The 21,375-nt window shown below is 38.5% G+C and overlaps 1 protein-coding gene across 1 annotated transcript; it reads left to right on the forward strand.

Moving 5' to 3' along the window:
- The first annotated feature begins 231 nt into the window (after positions 1–231).
- Positions 232–19,553, forward strand: plek (pleckstrin). The gene is made up of 9 exons (XM_039738288.1): positions 232–425; positions 6,803–6,958; positions 7,430–7,611; positions 8,960–9,051; positions 9,973–10,157; positions 14,682–14,786; positions 15,860–15,943; positions 17,446–17,518; positions 18,519–19,553. The coding sequence occupies exons 1-9, from the start codon at positions 384–386 to the stop codon at positions 18,656–18,658; spliced, it is 1,059 nt and encodes a 352-aa protein (XP_039594222.1). The 5' UTR covers positions 232–383; the 3' UTR covers positions 18,659–19,553.
- Positions 19,554–21,375: the final 1,822 nt, after the last annotated feature.

Consider the following 21,375-nt stretch of genomic DNA (forward strand, 5'->3'; position numbering starts at 1 on the left):
ATAGCTGTCTAAAAAGAAATAGCTGAAGACAAGATGCTCATAAAACTTTTTTTTGAAAAGCCCAAACTTATTTTCTTTGCTAAATTCTGCTTGTGCCACTGAAGGACACCAATCAGACACACATTTTGCAAGTCATTTGGCTTTCTGATCTTTTTTGACTATAAATGGACTTTGAGTCACATCCTTTTTGTGATGAAACATGGCCTATGTATAGGGTGTGGGGGGTGTCACTGATGGCCACAAGTCTTTCAGAATGTGAGCTGCACACCATGTGACAGTGCGCTGAAGGAACAAACTCCTCATTGAGCCATTTTAACTGCTCGACTGTGCCGTGAACAGCAGCTTCTGAGTGGTCTACAGCAGACGTGGACAATCTGGGCAAAATGGAGCCAAAGAAGATCAGAGAAGGCTATCTAGTGAAGAAGGTATGTATTTTAAATTAAGGGGGTCTTTAGTTAAAACACAATGCAGGTTAAAGGTATCCTCGCGTCTCTCTCATGTAGAATTTCAAGAAGTCAGTAGGAGGGAAGTACGCCTTCACCACACACTCCATTGTGTGTAAAGCTCATATTTAAAAAAAGCTCTGAAGTAACGTCAAGTACTTCCTGAATCTTGCTTTGTGTTTACACTTTGCTGTTTTTGTATTTAATTGTCTTTGTTCAATTTTTAAGCAATGAAATTATTTTTACACTTCACTGTTTCCTTGAGACACCACTATATGTGCATTGGCCTTTTACTTTGAGATACAGTTGTTTCATTCATTTAATATTCAACATTAGGTGTTTTAATAAAGTCCACTAAGTATAACATCATTGTTGCTTGATATTATAATGATAAGACAAATTACAAAGTTAATATAGAGAAATATGAAAATTGTTTAAATTGGGTAATAAATACTTTCATTTTTACTGGCTAGAGAAACAGTAACAGCTGTGGCATAAATCACAGAACCAGACTTAGACAAACTGGTACATTAGAGACCAGTCCTACTAAGCTTGATGTGTGAGGCTGGCAGACAGGTCTTCATCACACCTTCATTACAACACAAAGGCTCAGTGGAGCAGCATATATTGGGATTAATAAAGTATCTATCTATCTATCTATCTATCTATCTATCTATCTATCTATCTATCTATCTATCTATCTATCTATCTATCTATCTATCTAATCCTGCCAAGTACACTATCTATCTATCTATCTATCTATCTATCTATCTATCTATCTATCTATCTATCTAATCCTGCCATCTACTCTATCTATCTATCTATCTATCTATCTATCTATCTATCTATCTATCTATCTATCTATCTATCTATCTATATCTATCTATCTCAGAACAGGCGGCTATAAAGTCAGCACTCTCCTTTTGACAAGGCTGAGTCACGCTGGCCCTTTGCCATACTCCACATGGCTCCAATGGCTTGTGCAGCAGGATGGCATAGAGCAGTTGCCATCAAGATGTTGTACCTGTGTCATAATTGTATCCAAATCCTTATTTAAACAAAATTCCAGTTTTCACATTGGTTAAAAATTTATTCCATACTATGACTCTCCTCACCTTATTCTGTTTTTTTGTAAAAGAAATATTGAGCAGTGTTTAATATACAATTGCTAATAGACTATGTAAAGAAGTCACCAGCCATAAGGTAGCATGTGAAGTTCATATGTAGAAGCAACAGTCCCAATATGGTGTGAACTTTTAAGAGCTACTTTAGCAATATCCTTTTTACTTGCCTATTTTGTCTTCGGTATCTTCTCTTACTTAAAGATTCTTCTAACTTTAAGATTATGCATATCTGAGCCCACATACACTTCATTCTGGTTTGTATGTTGGTATGATTTATCCTGGGCATGCAGTTGAATCCTTTATTTATATTTTGGTGGCACTTAGATTTTTGATCATGATTAGTTCAACGTGTCAGATGGCTCATCCAATGCAAACTAACTTATTTGCTTGAGGAGCTTCCACAATGGCTCACTGACTTCTATCAGAACAAGTAATTGGTCATCCCCAGAATGGTTTTCAGGTGCTGCTTTATTTCAGAGTGGTTACGTTTCTTTTATGGCCAAACCTTTTCTGGGTTCGATTTGATGCCATCACAGTGGTATGCATATCATCTCAGTATTGGCAAGTACAACCCTCTACTGTGCCGACCTGATTAGAAGACTCAGACTGCAAACTCGTCCATGAAGTCAGTGTGCTCAGCTGTCTGTAAAGACTGAGAGGTGTTTGATTAAACCCACTCTTTCAGCCTGAGGTTGCTTGTGTGTTCACAATGTAGGACTCTGACAGGACCGTGATCTTGATTTGCATTCGTGCCAAAGGATGCCTTTAATATTTAGTGTTTCTCTACCATAGCCGTGTGTTTCATCTTGACACTTTCAAAGAGTTTAAAATTGTCGTTGTATGTTTGCATTTCCTCTGTTAGCTGAAGCTTGCTTCATCTGATTTTGCTTTACATCTTTATGAAATACTGCATGAGTAGACTGAGCTGTCTGTGTAACATAGGCTGACTTTTGGAGAGTTAATGGTGAAACACTTCTGTGCCATCCATTTCATTCCCATTAGCTTATCCACAAATTTCCATGAACACCTTTATTTCCTTATAAAATGTTTAAAATACTCATCATCATTGTGCATTCTCGATGGAATTTATATCTAGCAAATAGTTTTTTTTTTGTTTGTTTGCACTTACCACATCTTGAAATTATTAAAGTACATGCTTGCTTTTCCAGAAGTAATACCAATGCAATATATATATTTGTACCTTTTACTCTTTCAGCACCTACATTGGTCCTCTGACGATTAACCACTTAGCGGGCCTTCGGACTTTAGCTAGTTTGCAGTTTTTTTCAAATCTAGTAACTTCAATGCTTCTCAAATAATTTCTGGCATGAGAGGTCCAACAGAATCCCTCTGTTCACATACCCATGAGTCTGACCATTTGTTAACCCATCTGATGACGTACACTTCGGGGCTTTATGGAAATTCAGCAACAAAAATCACTTGGCATACATGACAAGTATTACAGCCCAGTCATGTCCTCGGGACAGGCCATACTTATATGAACAAGGCGGCCAAGGACTTTAACACTGTACTGGCAAGACAACCACAGGACTTTCTAATGACATGCCTGTACTACAAGGTTCTTCCAGTGAATGGCCCAGAATTTCTCTCAAGCCAAGAAATAAAGCAGCAAATTCTTGCAAAGTTAAGTTAGAATGACATTTTAGCCACACAGATGGCTCACCATAAGACTTTACTTATTTAATGTAGGAGAATATCATTTTAAAATTTAAAACCAGTTTTAAAAAATCCTGTTAAATGAGTAAGGAGATGCAAATAAAATTACCCAAGAATCAGACGCAATGACTTATTAATGTGTTGAATTCAAACAGTTCTATCAATAGCTTAAAAACACATTTTTTTAAGTTATGCCATGTTAAGAAATTTGCAGCTCTCCCAGGAAATATAGAAAATACCAATGAAATAGTGGATAATTCTGAGTTACACAGAGAAGGAAGTTCTTAAACTTGAAACAGAAACATCAAAGAGTATCCTCTGCTGTATTAGAACAAATACTGATTGTACAGAAACTTAAAGTGGATTTTAGAATTAGAAGAAGGAACTCGCTGCCAAATAAGAGAGTTTAGTACTGGCAGGACAGCAGAAGATATTCCAGGTGACGTCTCACTAATGCATCATGCAGCTAAAGAGCAATCCCGCTGGGAAGAACCCAAGAAAATCCCAACACACGCCTGTATTATACATCAGTCAATACAGCTAGCATTGATAAAGGCCAAGGTGTAGAGGGGCACTGAACATCGACACCATAAAGGAATATCCAGCAGGTTCTCTGTCCTGCTCCATTGATATTCAGTATGCCCTCAAATGTTGTCATTCATCGGCAAGTAATGAGAGAACAGAAAATGTACAAATGATGTCTTCTCCATATTGCAAAGCAAGAAATCATCTTAGTGAAAATGAAAGAAGCAAAGCTTTGGAGATGAATTTGAAAGACATGTGAAACCTGTTAAATGTACATACAGTGTATTCATAGTAGGTGAAACCAAACTAAATTTAGGCTTGGGCTGAACTTCCTTTTTCTCTGAGTTTAAAGATAAGAAGTTGTGGTTAATCGGCCCACTAGCTGAGGATGTGACAGGATAAGACTTAAAGAAAGAACAGAAATGGCTGTGCAGAGCTGATAATAAGAATCCAATTTTTTTTCTATAATGCCATTAATAGCTTGCACTTTCCACTGAGTTACATTTAAATCATTCACTTTTTTTTAATCAAATGACTGCAGCTTCTCATTAAGCGGCCTTTCTGCATTAGAAACTCTTATTTTAGATGGGTGATCAGTGCTCAGTTTTCTTCCACTGTAAACACTGAGAGACAAATGAAGGTTGAGCCACTTTCTTCATTTGTTGGCATTTCAGTCTGGGGTGAGTATAACTAAACAGCACCCAATTTTGGAACATCATTACATAGAGATAGATGTTGGGAGCTTGCACTGATACAGCGCATTGCCGCACCCTCCACATAACAAACAACCTCGGTACCACATTAGTTCGATTGGAATGGACCAATGTGAGGTTTTCTACAGTGGCTGGAATACCAAACCTGCCCTACCATTCGATGTAAGAAACTCCTAAACAAGAAGTTGCAATTGCAGGTTTCACATGTTCTTCTATTTTCATTTGTACCTATCTTTTAGCAACCAAAGAGTTAACTTGGGGTTTCACTTTCTGTGATGAAAAGTTAGGGTTTTTAAACTGGCCTGCTGTGTTCCAACTCATCAGTCACCTATGAAGTCATCACGTGTTGCCCACCCTGTAAAGTGTGTCATGTTCCTCTTAAAGGTGCTTTATGGACATAAGGGTGGACTAACCCTTCAGGTACACAGAAGATTTACTGAATCCGCAACTGGTATCAATATTTGGAATTCAATTTCCCCCACTGAAGGCTTCAAAACAGTCCTTCCTGTGACTGGCATACTCTGAGGTCACACATTGGTTATGTTAAAACCACACCACAAAACTTGCATAAAAAGGGAAATTTGTCATTTGGAGCATTCATTTATCATGTTATTGATAAAAACAGGAACTAGCATTAGGCTACCAGGTTCTCTGCCAGAGTCTGCAGATCACTGAGATGTCAACACAACCCACTGGTTACACCCACAGGGCAAGATAGCCGAAAACAAGTCATGCCAACTCACCTGCTGTGAACCAATGCAGAAAGCCAGTGAACAAACAGCAATAGCAGCAGCCATTTCCTGCTGAGCAGGTCTCACCATTGTGATGGTGTCTCCATACGCCTAAGTTTTCATCTGGGTGTCCCATGTGTGGCTGCAGGACATCCTTCTGTGCTCATCTTAGGAATTCTCTTTTGTTCTCAAATGAAGGCATTCTTCCTCAGCTGTAGTTTCATCAAAATGTTTTCAATTTCATTTACCTTTTCTGTAAGAACAGGGGAAAATATGCAGCAGGTGTTGTGGCATCCATGTCTGGCAGTAGTCTCACCAGTTCACCCATTTATGGAAAACAACTTATTCCAAATTAATGTCACGGGAAGCCAGAACCAAATGTAACAGTTTTGGGCACAAAGCAACAGCCAACTCTAGGTAGAATGCCAGTCCATTAATGGTCACCAACACATACTTGGCCAATTAAGAGGCTCCAATTAATCGAACGCATACTTTTGGGAAATGGGAGAAAAATTGGAGCCTAGGAGAAAAGCACAACTTTACATGGGAATTTCTGCAAAAAATGTTAACTGATGTAGATGTCCCAAATATTCAATCAATGTTAAAACATCATCAATGAATGACATGAGTAACCTGAGAGGTGAGACATTTTTGTATTTGTAGAACGTATTTGTGCCAGGTAAGGACACGATACAAAGCTTTTATGCAGAGGCAGAGATGAAATCAAAAAAGTGTCAGGCAATAAGCAGAGCAAAACCCTAAAGTGCCGAGTAAGTTGGTCCATCATCCACATCTAGTTCTTATTAACACTATTAAGGTCCTGCCATGGAGGGTACAATGAAACTAAATATAACAAAAAATAATGATAATAATAAAATCCTGTTTGGTGTCTTTGTGCATTGTTTCATTTACGAAAATAATTTTACAATTTAGTGCCTTGAATATTATTATTCTGTCTCTAACTGTAGGATCCCAGTTACCAAATAACAGAGTACATAGGACTGGGATATGTTCAGCAATGTCCATCTGCATAGATAGATAGACTAACCCTAACCCTAATCACATGAAAAATCAGCCAAAGAGAGTTCTGATGGGCATCTGATGTTGAGCTAAAAAAAAAAGGGCAAATAGCGCCAACATGTTTTGTGCACAGACAGCCAAGGCCCTCAGGCACCCAAACATAACCATTTCCAATGTTATGCCAACTCAGTTGTGCATGAAGAAAGTAAAGGAGGAGGCATCTGTTAAATGAATGCTTGGGCGAGAATCATGCCATGGTCAGCCCTGTCCATAAGAGTAACAACAGCATCTTACCCTGAGATCCCCTGTCCCACCGTTACAAGAACAACATTTTTTTCTTTTGCATATTTTCATACACAGAACGGAGCTCAAAGTGCTTAACAAAATGTCAAAGAGAAAGTTACAAGAAAAGAAAAAAATAAGGTGATGTAAGAATAATAATACACACGTAACAAATAAATAAACCCATGCAATCTTATAAAACATACTTTAGAAACAGAATTGGCACAAGAGCTCCACTGAAGATGGAGAAAATGACACCCAGCATTCACCTGTTGGTTTCTTCACAGGGTGCTGTCTTCAACTCCTGGAAGGCACTGTGGGTTGTGCTCTCAGACGATGGACTGGAGTTCTACAAAAAGAAAAGTGACAGCAGTCCCAAAGGCATGATTCCTCTCAAGGGAGCTGCCGTGACAAGCCCTTGTCAGGATTTCCAAAAGAGAATGGTTTGCATTTACTTCTCCATTTGGTTAATTCCTGCTATAAGTCTGCATGACACTTTTTTAGCTCGTGAAGAATGGCATAAGCAGCTACATCATGTTTTTCCATGCCTGTCGCATTTTACCCAGAATTCTTTATGTATCTTGTTTGCATTTGTATATTACCTGGTAACAGGCAGTGAACAAGCTGCTGTCTTTCTCACTTTACAACTCCAAACTTTGCATTGCATTCATTCATTTTTCCTTTTCACTTGTTATCCTTCATCACCTCAATGTCTCACACCACCCTTATTCATTGAAGGTTACTGTGAAAGGCTTCACATGGCCTCTTTCTTATACCCCTAAATGAGCTGTAAAAACAGAATCTGCACTGTCATGAGTCCTTGGGTGACACTAGCAGACAGTTCAAAAAGTGACACGTCATGACCCCTGACCTGTGATGCTGTGTCTCCAACCTGCTTTTACTTTCTCTTACAGCTCGTGTTCAAACTGAGCACCGCCAAGCAGCAGGATCATTACTTTCAGGCAGCCTATTTGGAAGAAAGAGACACCTGGGTGAAGGACATTAGGAAAGCAATTAAATGTCTGGAAGAAGGATGTCAGTTTGCACGCAAGTCAACAAGGAAATCAATACGGCTGCCAGAGGCTGTGAATTTGGGGTAAAAGGAGCAAACGTGTGTGCATGTGTCACCTACATGCAGCCAAATACATAGAATGTTACCAATCATGGGAGAACGAATCCTTAATATTAAAACATTTAAAAAAACAGCACAAGTTAGCAACTGCTCAAAAAATAGACACATCAGAAAAATTTAAATAGTAGAAGTCACTGCTCTTCTAGTTAGAGACCCCCACAAGAAATGGCTTGGTTGGTCCAGGTTGGGCAATTAAATAAGCTGAAATTCAGCTGGTTTCAGATACAACAAACTAGATGGCCGCCATCATTAAGGATGAGAAAATCTGCTGTGTCTAAAAATGTGTCTGTGCTTTGTACAGCACAGGGCATTAGAGCCGTGGACCACCTTGATCATTCAGCCTTTGTCTTAGCTCTCCCCTTTGTTGGGACATGACGCACACAGAGTATGGACACCTCACTGGACTAACCAAACACTGATACAAGATTCTTGTTTCTTGTCTGCAGCCTCCATGATGTTGCATTTTTATAAAGTTGTCTTATTTCCTCTTTTCAGTGCTGCTGATAGCCTAAACCCTGGAGCATTGGGCATGAGGGCAGAAGCAGCCCTGCTTAGTCCATCACAGAGCCCACTCACTTGCAGACATTTAAAAGTCACTTCATCAAATTCGGGGTCACAAGGTGCTGGGGCCTTTCCCCACTGGGCCAAATTAGGGTCCGAATTGTCTTCTGGGACTGGGCATTAAAATTACGGAGCTGAGAATTCATGTGTGGTGTAGCATAGAGGCACAGCAGTTAACACTGCCACAGATTTGCATTTGTTTCAGGGCTCACAGATATACATTCTCAAGTGTAATGTGCATGCCACCACCATGTGCCCACTCTGTAGGGTGTTGATAGGCCATTGTTAACATGTCCATCTTCTCACTCCCTGCATGGTTGATGTAAAGTTGTTGGTCTGCCCAGCCTTTCAACTTCAACTCATTACATTGGAGTTCATCACCTTAGACACCATGGTTTGTGAAACATCAATGCACTTAACTGAAATTGTCACTGTCATTCATTGACAAGTCATCTTCTGGATGCAGCTCTATGCACACTGGGAGATGACCACTGATTACTTTGGCACCTGCTTTCCTTTCATCTCATCCATTTCATATGCTGGAGTGCAGTTTTTCTCTTGGGGGCTCCTGCTTGTCTTTTATTCAGGCCACTGGACTGAAGGGTTTAAGCAAATGTCTCTTGTACAAACTACACCTGAGTAGACTCAAAGACCTGCTTATGTGCATAGTTATCAAACATTTCAATTTTGTAAATATTGTTTGCAACTTATTATTGTGCTATTAACATTAAATTGTATTTTATTTTTCCAGCACCTTATACCTTTCTATGAAAGATCCAGATTCAGGAGTGAGAGAACTGAAGCTGGAAAAGGATAAGAAAGTGTTCAACCACTGCTTTACAGGTCTCATGTTTATTCTTTTCCGTTACTTAATTAATGAGATATACTTCAATTGTGACAATATCATTTAATGTTCTATTCCAAACACCTGTTCTCAAACCGACTGACTAGAAATCAACATGGGAAGCCAAAGCCTATTTTGCAGCCATAATTGCAAGGAAGGAATCAACCCTGGATGGAGCAGGAGTCCGATGCAGAACACACTCATGCACACATGCTTTAGCAGTTTGTAGCAGGGTGGCCAATACACATAAGCTGTTCTGCTATTGTAATGCGGAATGAAAAGTAGAAAAAAGGAGAGGACAAGGAAAACAGACCAAAAAAAAAACATGGAAAAAAAAATCTATGGCGCAAAATTTGTTTTAGGAATCCAAAAACTTGGGTCATCATCAGTAGCAAGCCACCATATTAAAAGGTACCAACACAATGACATCACACACTGAAATGTCTGACTAACACATGGTAGAAATGGAACTTCATTGTCAACAACGAAAGAGTACAAATGGATGGTACCTACAAAAATGACCAAACTACAAAACCTGGAATGCCTCTGAATAAAAAGAATGCTAATTATTGACAACCATTACAAAAAGAAAATTATAAAATGAGCAGAAGCAAAGGTAGAACATACAGTATGAAAGACCCAAAGATCCTGCCACAGGTAAAACACAAGACACAGAGAAAAACCTGCAGGACATCTGTTAAATCTGCAGATAGCAAATGGGCTGGGGTTTGAACATTAATGGCTTTCCCATCTATTACCATTTCTGTTAGTCATTTCATATCCATTACATGTGTGGGGGCAAGGGGTGTTTTAGGGTAAACTATTTATATGTAAAATGTCAGTGAAACCCAACAGTCTCACATTAGGGGAGTTTGGCCAAACAGAAAGATCTCCAGGACTGCCTCTTACCTTTTTCACAGGCACTGCTGTCATTGACTGGCTGATGTCAAACAACAAAGTACGGAATCGACAGGAAGGTCTTATACTGGGAACGGCTCTCATCAGTGAAGGGTACTTACAGCCAGCCGGAGATCTGTCCAAAGCCGCTATTGAAGATATTTCAGAAACCACACTTCTTGATCAGATTGATGCATTTTACTATTTTGTAAGTACACATCTTTCAATTGTCAGCATAGGAAGTAGCATAATGAATCATAAAGGCGGTGTCTTTTTCTGCCATTTAATGATTGCATACAACAGAAGGTGGACATGTGATTTAAGCAGTGGCCAGTGATTTCTACTTGTGCGTTCTTTTCTTTTCCATATGCAATTGAGGTCTAAAGCCAACACTAACTGAATGGACTTGCCTTTGGCCATGATGTGTGGTCCTTTCCTGGCATACACTGTACATGTTCCCAACATCAAGATCTGTGCTTGCAATGATTCTGCATATGCAAAGATTTTCAAATTCAGAATCTTCACTGTTGATTGCAATGCTATACATTACCGCCGCCAGGATTTAATTCAGGGGGGTGCATAAAGAGATTTTTTTCTTTCTACGCTCCCCCCCGCAACAAAAACTTTTTTTGTATATGTATGTGCCCATTAAATACCTGCCAATACAGTCGCTATCTCTGAACAGTACTGAGCAGTCAGTTTTTGCATAGATAGATTAACCACTTAAGGCATGACCTAATTTTTAATTTTCTGACAAAAAATCATCGACTTTTTTTTGTTATCATATGATCACTGGAATATAGTTAAAAATGTTATTGATGTATTCAGTGACATAGGTAGTGCTTTTTTCCTTAAGTTTTTAATGTAATTTTGTAAGCACTTACATACAGCTAGACCTCTTTTACGCGGTTAATAGTTCGATTTCTGGGAGAACAGTACACTTTAGAGAAAAATATTTCAAATAAAAATTGTAGACATTGATAAGTTCTACAACTTTTATGATAAATATTTTTCTCTAAAGCGCACTGTTCTCCCATAAATCGAACTATACACCGCGTAAAAGAGATCTAGCTGTACACTATATACTTGTATGTTGGTAAAATAGATATAATTATTTTTCGGGTTTTAAAGTATTAGTGGCGTAGAAAGAAGGGTTGGGGAATTATAAATTTTAAAAAGTTTACTTTTTTTTCGCATTTGCATAATTATTTTGAAAATACATTTTGTAGCTATACACCTATACATATAATAACAATACACAAATAATAGCACGCTCTGAATGCAAAATATTATTATTTACGTAATAATTACAAAATAATGAATGCAAATGACAAAAATATACCACTATCGAAGCTTCAAATTATAATTAGACACTACCTTTTGCTTAAGACACGCCCAGTTGTCTTAAGCAAATGCAGTTGATTGGTTACATAATATGTATGCTCTTATATTATAAGAGCAACCACCGTGTCATACACGACCACGTGAAAATCGGACAGTATAAGCCGCCGGTGTCACACACGACGGCATGCCTTAAGTGGTTAATGTGAGTGTTAAACAAGAGTGTCAAAATAAACAAATGAACAAAAGTATATTCTAAACCGTATGGTTTTTCTCATGGTATAAATATAAAGGTATGTTCATAAGGGAACTAAAATATTATATGACGTTACTGTGAACAAACTTCTATTTTTCAGAAAGTTTAAGAAAATTTATTTTAAGAGAAAAAAGTACGCGTTCTATATTATTATGAGTGACATAAGACGTTTTTTAATTTCAACCAAGAAGCGCAAGATCGATGATTTAGATGATGGTTTACGTACAACTGCAGATCCTATCCCGAGTACCAGCACAAGCCACGATCAAACTAGCATTGGATCAGAAAGTACCACTGATGAAACTTCGTTGGATGTCAATCCCAATCGCGTCGATATCGGGTTGTACACAAACACCAACTGTCATATTGATGACGAACTTCGTCTGAAGCTGCTGCAGGAATGTTGGACTCCTAGTCAAACGTATGATTTCAAGAAAGATGCAAACCCTGAAGCTAAACGTCTCTTCAGATTGGAATGGCTCAAGACATATCCGTGGTTAGCATATTCAGCCAGTGCAAGAGGACCTTTTTGTCGAGTTTGCGCTTATTTCGACCTCCAGTTCAACGTGGTCTGCAACAATTTATCCTTTCCCGTGTCTTAAATTTCACAAATTTCATGAAGTTGCACAATCTCACGCCAATTCCCAATGGCACATCAATGCAATAGCTTCTTCCATCCAGTTTCAGAAAATAATGAAAAAACAACAACTCAGTATTCGTGAAATTCTGGATTCAACATACCACAGAAAAATTGAAGAAAATAGAGACAAGCTTCGGTCAATTACTTCAACAGTTTTATTTATTGCTCAGCATGAGCTTCCTCTTCGGGGAAAAAGTGATCAAGGTTCTGTCTTTACAGATATGTTGCATTTCCGAATTCAATCAGGTGATCAAGTTTTAAAAAATCATTTGGAATCTGGACCAAAAAATGCGTTATACATATCCCATCAGATTCAAAATGAGCTGATCCAAACCTGTGCAGATATTCTCAAAGAACAGGTAATCTGCGAGGTTAAAAAAGCATCCGTTTTTTCTGTGTTGGCTGATGAGACTGCAGATATTAGTGGAACAAAACAACTATCCATTGGTGTGCGATTTTTGCGTTGCGATGAAGGCACGGGGCAGTTGACAGTGTGCGAAGAATTTCTGGGTTATACTCTGTTGACCAAATTGGATGCAGTATCAATCTCAGAAGCAATCCTTCAGTTTCTGAATGATTGTAATTTAGATTTGTCGCGACTTGTCGGTCAAGGTTATGACGGTTGTTCTACGATGGCAGGTAAAGAAGGTGGTGTTCAGAAGCTTATCAGAGACAAGCACCCTAAGGCTTTGTATTTTCATTGTGCCAGTCATATATTGAATCTCGTCATTAATGACTTGAACAATGTCAAAGAAGTTCAAAATGCCAGTGGCACAACTAAAGAAGTAATCAACTTTTTTAGAGAGAGCACTTTACGACGATCTTTGATTCCTAATATTCCTCCGTTTTGTGAAACACGTTGGTCGGCAAAGTATAAAAGTATCAGAATATTTTCTGAGAACTTTTTGGTAATTGTCCAAGCGCTAGAAAAGCTTACAGAGGACAGTGCGAACAAAACACAAAGGTTAAGGCTCATTTGCTGTTCACTGCTATTACAACTCCAACTTACATTTTGACGCTTTTAGTAATTGCTACTTATTTGGCTAAACTCGAACCTGTGTGCAATCAGTTGCAGCAAGTAAATATGAACATTAAAGATGTAACTGCTCATATAATTCAATTAATAGATGTGCTGCAATCCCATCGAGACAATGTTTCTGAAGAGTTTTCATTGATTTTCAAAAAAGCACAATCGATTTGTGAAGAATTAGACATTGAATTAAAACAGCCACGGTTAAATAAAAGGCAAGTTCACAGATCGAATTTACTTTCTGAAAACGCAGAAGAATATTTTAGGAGGTCCATTTTCATCCCTTATTTGGATTCTATAATATCTTCTCTACAAATTCGGTATTCTTTTACACAAGAGAAAGCATTTTCACTTTTACAACTTCACCCAAAAGAAATGAGTAAATTGGATAAATCATCGTTTTTAATAGTTCTGGAAGACATTAACAGTCTGTATGGTGATATTCTTCCAAACTTTATATCTGATGCTACCACATGGTATGAGATGTGGAAAAATAAAAACATTGCAAACGAAATTACCGATTGCATGAGTTTAATTGAAGAGGCTACGAAGTTTTATCCGGCTGTTTCCGAGGCACTCAAGATTGGCATGACACTTCCTGCAACAACCTGCAGTATTGAAAGATCTTTTAGCACATTACGGCGTCAAAACTTGGAACCGATCTACAATGAGTGACGATAGATTAAGTGGATTATGTATGCTTAGTGTACACAAAAAAAGAATAAATAATTGTCCAAAATTATTCGACAAAGTTGTAGACAAGTTTGGACAACAAAAAAGAAGGCTTGAGATGCTCTTTTAGAAACAAAGTGAATGATTGTTTATGTATAGTTGTAAAATGTAAACGTCTAATTGTAATTTAAAAATTTAAAATAAAAACTATTTTTTCGCGTTTTTTCTTATTATTGAAAGATTTATTTTTTTTCTCCATTTCCTTTTTTTTCAAAAGCTAGGGGGGTGCACGTGCACCTACTTGCACCCCCCTGCCGGCGCCCATGATGCTATATCATCATACTCGAATGTTTACTTGGAGAAAATGGCCCTCTGTTAATCTTCCCTTCTTTCCTAGAACCTCCATTTTAGTTTCACATTATTTTCAGAGATCATGCAGTGAATGAAACGCTGTTCCACTTGTCTTCATATATTGTGCTGTTATGGCACAGTATAAACTACAAATTTAAGAATCAACCGATATGGAAATTACCGCTGTAAGATGGTCAGTAGAGTAATATCTCCAAGGTTGGTCTTGGATGTCATAACAATGATAATAGGAAAAGACAAATGTGTGGAGATGAAATATGAAACAGAAAAAGAATGGCTTGGCAGAAAACACAGGAATATTTGTCAATAAATCATAGGAGAGAATGAAATGACTGGGATACAGGAGGCATCCACATGCTAGTACTGGATTGGAGGATTGTGAGAATGTTGACAAAGTCCAACTACGACTCAAATATTTTCACAGGCGGACAGCGGATTTTACTGTGAAGGAAATTCAAGTGATGAAGATGTTGTGTTGAAAGAAGAATTTCGAGGTGCAGTGGTGAAGCAAGGATGTCTGCTAAAGCAGGTAAGGAGGACTTCAAAATAGGAAGGAACTTGAAATTGAATGTGTGAATGAGTGCAGAATATTCAGTCCAGAGAGCTTTTCTGTCTTTCCCAATGCTTCATTAAAAAATGTAAGTAAAATAAAAAACCTTGACTTTAGTTTTACTTCTTGCATTACATACACTTTAATGACACAAAACTCTTAAAAATTAGTTTTACAATAAATTGAAACCACCAGCAGCATATCTGGAATGACTGTGTCTTGTATGGAGAGACTGTATGAAAAACTAAGAAATGCTTGAACAAAAGTTACTTTGACTCGAAGTCACGAATGAGTCCAAACACTTTCACACAATGCAGAGCTCAATGCCCATTGGCCTACGCCTGATTCAGTTCACATCTGAACACTTGGACGTTATGGCCCAGGAGATTATTTCCAGTTGAAATTGATAGCTCTCCACAGCACCATCCCTTATGGGGACCCATCACTGGAACTTTGATTAGCATCCACCCCATTAACTGAGCTGGCCCCGAATCTTATAAACTTTGATTCAAAGGAAGTTAAGGTAAGACATTAAGCCCAAGGTGTTTAAAATAAATTTACATTCATTTTGAAGAAATCATGACACCTGTTTTAGTGTTTTCCTCTTAAACCAATGCATTCATTTTCTGCAATTTATTTTATTTATCCCAGCTATTTTATTTATTTTATGGAGGAAAAAACAAAGGAGAGAATTAAGTGCCATTATGAACAATGCTGCACATCTTCTCTCTGACACATTGACCCTGAGGACTTCAGCAGAAGTGCATCAAGAAACACGACTGGGGCTCCTTTATACCAAAGGGGATATGCCTGTATAGCACATCATTATAATTTGGACTGCCTAGGCCAAAGTTTAATAACTTCTTTCTAATTTTCTTCCTTTTTAGGCATTCTGGGGTGTGTGTATTTATTTATTTAGTGTGCTTTACATTTCCCCCTGGGGACAAATAAAGCTCACTCCATCAATCAGTTTCCTGTAAAATATATGCTTCTGTTAAACAAGCAGACAATTATTCTGTTTTTGACCTTTACATTTTTTTTCCTTTTTTAAGGGTCACAGAGTAAAAAACTGGAAAGTAAGAAAATTCATTCTGCGTGATGATCCAGCCTACTTGCACTACTATGATCCTACAAAGGTTGAGTATTCAAAAACAACATTTATTTCTATAGCATATTTTCATAGAAGAAGTGCAATTTAAAGTTTTCTAAAAGAAGTAAAAGAAAGAATTGCAAATACAAAGAGATTAGATGAATAAATTAAATTATCAAATTAATAAAAATAAGAATTAAACAATGCCTAACAGAATTAAGCACAACTTTAAATACGGCCAAAACAAACACAACTTGTTATGTTGATGATCAGCAAAGTACAAAAGGACTGAACTTATAAAGAGGATAGACCAAATAGAGTCTAGAATACACTGTGACAGTCAGAGGTGATCGCACATGGCAGAGAATCACTGAAAGCAGGTGAAGTCTGAGGGTCATCGCTTTCCCAAAGTCGTCTCTATTGTTCCGGCAGGACAGCAATTTAACAGATTAATTCAGATGGTAACAATGACGGTTACTTAGCTGTGGCTAAGGGTTCACACAATTATGCACAGCCACCTCTTAAACTTGACTGACGTCTGCACTACACATTGTGCCAAAGTGTGCACTTTTAAGATAAAGTTGTTACTTTTATTAGGGAACGCAGCTCTTCAAACAATAAGGGTTGTCACTATTTGTTATAACATTCATTACGCAAACATCACCAGTTCAAAAATTCCATGTCATGTAGAGTTGGTACCTGGGTTTTGTAGTTTTGTACTGAAAAATGCAAATTGTTGATCCATACAACAGCAGCAGGGCAGTGGGTCTGAAAACAAAGACGGCCAAACCCCCGGGAGTTCATTTTCTGCATTAATAGTGTTTATAGGACTTTTGGCATTGCTTTCTTCTAAAGCTGTATGTGCATGTCATATGTCCTCAAAGCACTGAGATGGTCCACCTACCAAAGAGCAGAAAAGTCAGGGTGGGCATCAGAATGCAAAAAAAAACAAACAATTTTATCCATAACAGTTCACTGAACCGGTAGACCGCCATACAGCCATATCCAGATGATCATTTTGGCAGACACTTCAGGTGCCCCAGCTCTTTATTCTGTCCATTGTTCTCGTACATCCACTTTGTCTTCTGTTTTTATTTGAACTCTACTTTCTGACTCATGACTCGTGAATACATGTGTGTCATGTAATTACAAACTAAATTAGTAGTAGCTTGGTTGCACAGTGGTGAGTGCAGATGTCTCACAGTTCTATGCCAATGGGTTCCTATGTGGCCCAAAATGCATGGAATCTACACCCGTGTCTGGGTGCGGTTTTCTTTCTACTTCCAATGATGAGCTTGTTAGTCAGAGTGGAAATTCCAAATTGTCAAGAATGTGGGTGTGTGTGGGAATTTAACACATGACAGACTGTAATCCTTTTTACAGCAGGTTCCTGTGTCATGCTAGCATGGTGGATAAACATGAACTCAGAAGTGGACAGTACATAAATTGACAAATGTTTTAAAAGAAACAAGCGAGGGTTACTTTAAATTATTTTGGATCTACCTACCTTACCAGTTTTCTTTTATTGTCCTTCTGTTTGTTTTTTAGGGTGACGAGGATGCTCTTGGTGCTGTTCACCTCAGAGGCTCGGTGGTTACTGCAATAGAATATGTGCCAGATGGTAAGTGCCTGCACACCACCTACCTAGACTTGCATGATTATTACATGAACATCTTCCAGTAATATTGAGCATTTACACCAAGACTGCGGAAAGGTGGACTGGTGCATTGCAGGAGGACATGAAGAAGGGTAATCAGCACATAGTCTTACATGCCAAGTGGAGGTTTAGACATAATAAAAGAATCTGCAACATAGCCACCTAAAGAAAGACAATCATACACAAGGCCTAAGTTCTAATTCCTGTTTCAGGGTCCCTTTAAGTGACATCCCACTGTGCAGTGCTAGTCTTCAGGTGGCACATTAATGAGTAAGATACAGTCAGAATGCGCCTAGTTAAAAGATGGATGGTTAACATGGTGCTACTGAAGCAGATAATCTGCCCCTCTAACAGAGTGTTGGCATGGCCGATTTTGGATTTTTTTGGTTTCTTCTATTTCTAGATCAGTGGGGTTGTATCTGATAGCCACTGGCCTCTGGGATACTGGGACATTAGCTTGCTGAAGTTTGGGACATTGAAAGGTACGATGGCAAAGTTGAGACAGAAGGAGGTGCACATAAGAGGGCCCACACTGGATGTATTCTTTATGATTAGTCTATATATAGTGCTTTGTGAACCTCATAGCAAGCAAAGAACATGTTCTTCATCTTTCAGCATTGTGATGTCTTGAGGCTGAGTGAGTTATCATACAAATAAGAGAATAAGCAATAAGATGGCCTGAGGCACACTGTGAAATGAGACATTGTCATGACTGTAGGCCCTGAAGAAGAGGCCTTCACCCAATTGCTTTTTCTTTGTTGCACCCATGCACATTTGTTCTCTGTCATTTGAGGTTTGTCTATACTTCAATCAAATTTAATCTTCTGCCTTATTGAAAAATGTATTAAAAACAGAACTGGAAGCTCATGCAAAGTCTGAATCCAAACCATGTCTCAAAGGATGTATGTGTTTGTGAGGCTTCTCTGCAGGTAATCACATGAACATCATATTCTCTCTGTTACAGCTAAGAAGTATGAAGTGGAAGGCAACCTGTTTGAAGTGATTACAGCTGATGAAACGCATTACTTCCTACAAGCAGCCACACCAGATGAGCGCAAAGAGTGGATTCAGGCCATCCAAAGTGTAGCCAAGTCTGGGAAATAACATGCAAGAGATAAACCTGGCATTTCACCCGCTTTCAATCCCATACGCAACGTTTCATGTAACTCAGAATGGTTGACTAAGCAGACTGGCCCACATAAATTTCAAATCAATTCACAAATGGCAAATTGGCTCACATCAATCTGGGTGAATCAGCACAACTACATCACACTTATTTCACATTAGTTAACCTGTAATTTTTTTAGACCATTTATAAATATATCAATGCATGTGAGAAGGGAACTTGTCAAGCACAAAACGCCAGTGCCTTGGTCAAGGGATGACACACAGATGCAACTCGGGCAGCAGAATTACATTTTTCGGTTTAGACATCCTGACTTGTGGCCCTCCCACAACCACATGGGATAAAAAAAAAATTCCACACAGAATAACTTTGAAGAGCTTGTGTATTGGCACTGAACAACTATTCAAAAGTATCTGGTCATTTTAGAAGCACTGGATTTTTTGGTTTGACAGGGCATGCGGACAGGCTGTTTTGCTCACATTGAGAGTATCTTGACATCTGGGTCTCGGGGGGGCTGGTGGGGTTGACACCTTCCTAAATAATCACAACATCAGATTTCCTTTCACCACCCACACTGCCACCTACATAAACAGCTTTCAATCCACCACAATAAAGTAAGTAAGTAGGCAAACAAACCTTAGAAGGTGCCAGGTTCTGCAAATCCTATCCGGGTATACTGGGACACCTAAATATAGCACCTTGCAGAGCTATAAATTGTGACTCGTTTCACATTTTCATACATAATGTTGCTTTTCTGCACTTTGTTATAAGCTGCACTGCATAATATTCTTTTATATTTATTTTAGTTAATTTAAATACAAGTAAAAAACACAGTATGTTGGTTAAATATCATAAATAAAAGCTGAAACTGAACTTGTGACCTCATAAATGTGACAACAGGCTAAAGCCAACAAAAGCAATAGCAGACCAGGCCTCTGTGAAGTAAAAAAAAATATATATATCTAAGGACAGCATCTTGACTGGCTTTGTCCATCATCGCAGACTTAAGAACCTGGCTTAAGATGATATTACTATGACCAGATGGCCAATGAAAGTCCACAAGAGAAGCCTGGTCATCCTATTCAGTACAATGGTGGTCTGGAGAATTCTGCCATGAGAAAACCAGGCTCCAAATCCGAAGCCAAAACTGTTAGTCAGTAAAGGCAGATGAGATGCTGGAACCTTCCTTATCTAGTGGATGACCAACTAGATTTAGCTGGACTCACTTCTACACAGAGCATTGCCAGGGTGAAGGGTGATCTAATGCTCTACACAGGCCCTGGGCAGGTGTAGGGATACTCAGAAACTCTACGATGGATGTGATACAGTTGGAGTTTGCACCAGGAGTGTTATCTTAGTGTGACTTGAGATTCCACACAGAATAACTATGATGTGCTTGCATGTCTGCATTAAACAACTATTTAAAGTATTTGATAATTATAGAGGCACTGGACTTGGTGTTTGACAAGGTATCATCAACTAAATCTCTAGACCTGCTTTCAAGCTTCATTGCCCAAGTGAAAGGAAAGGCTTGCTTCTATTTTGTGATTTCTTATTGAATATCTGTGCCAGTTGTGGGCAGTCCATACAGTAACAAACACCTCATCTGAACTCAAGAATGCTTATATGCATGCCTACTACCAAAGTACCAAGGGCTAAAGGTCAATACCTTGGAGTCATTTCATCTGGCCTGAGGGCAATCACATAGAGTTGCTGTGTCAAAAACTGATTGCCATTTTTTAGCAAGCTGGCTTAGAGGGATGGAGTGTCTTGCTACACGGACATGGAAGACACAAAGGGATATCGAATATGTGCTGAGAATGGCTAAATGATGCCTATGTTCAAGATTAACTGTTTTTCTGCATCAAAGGAAGGAAAGGTTTGAATGGACAGCATTCAAGTATTCGACTGTGGGGACAGCTACAAGGTGTGGCCAAAGTATAGTTCACGACACGCCATGTTGCAGCTCTAGGAACCATTGGTGGTGACCAGCAAGCAGTAAATGGAATTATCAATTTAAAGAAAGAGGCCTTCCATGCAGTATTACTTGAGCGGTATCAAGATATGCCTGCAAGGTCCTGGACAGCCACAAAGGGGTAGATTTAATAGTAAAAGCAGTGTATGTGTGGGGTTTGGTCAGGTTATGGAGACTTCTTGATGGCCTCAAAGAGTTTCGACGAGTCAAGAATGTCAAGTAGATCGCCATTCAGGCTGTTCACAGCAGGGTTGGAGGAATGGTGACCTTAACTGGGGAAAGAAGAAGCACATTAGAAGAGAATGTATGTGTTTTAACTGCTTGACTTCAGACACATTACTTTACTTTTCTTTTTTTAGCTCAACTAGCTTAGGGGCAGGGATGGGGATCAATTTGTCCTTAACTTAATTTTTCTTTTGGTAAAAACTTGATTGAGTTGTATGGATTGCAATAAAAATAAAAATAATAATATTAATAAAAACTAGCTTAGGGGCTAAATAGCTAATTCAGAATGTTATGATTTTCAAATTCAACCTTAAAGGCTAAGCACCATTTTCTTAGTCTGCATTTCAGTGTAAAACTTCAGAAGGAAGGCAGCTTATATTAACATGTGCTATATATAATTTAAACCCTAATTTTAATTAATAGTCACTAAACATGAATATTCAGATCTTGAAACCTAAGAGTCCATGTCTATGCAGAGAAAGGGAGTATACTTTT

This window comes from Polypterus senegalus, chromosome 16, assembly GCF_016835505.1.
Source record: "Polypterus senegalus isolate Bchr_013 chromosome 16, ASM1683550v1, whole genome shotgun sequence".
Taxonomy (NCBI): domain Eukaryota; kingdom Metazoa; phylum Chordata; class Cladistia; order Polypteriformes; family Polypteridae; genus Polypterus; species Polypterus senegalus.

Bases quoted from the DNA above. Each gene is read 5' to 3' on its own strand.
- plek (XM_039738288.1), top strand. From the start codon at position 384: ATGGAGCCAAAGAAGATCAGAGAAGGCTATCTAGTGAAGAAG. The intron at 6,959-7,429 runs GTTTGCATTTAC...TTTCTCTTACAG, and splicing joins AGGATTTCCAAAAGAGAATG to CTCGTGTTCAAACTGAGCAC. The intron at 7,612-8,959 runs GTAAAAGGAGCA...TTATTTTTCCAG, and splicing joins CCAGAGGCTGTGAATTTGGG to CACCTTATACCTTTCTATGA.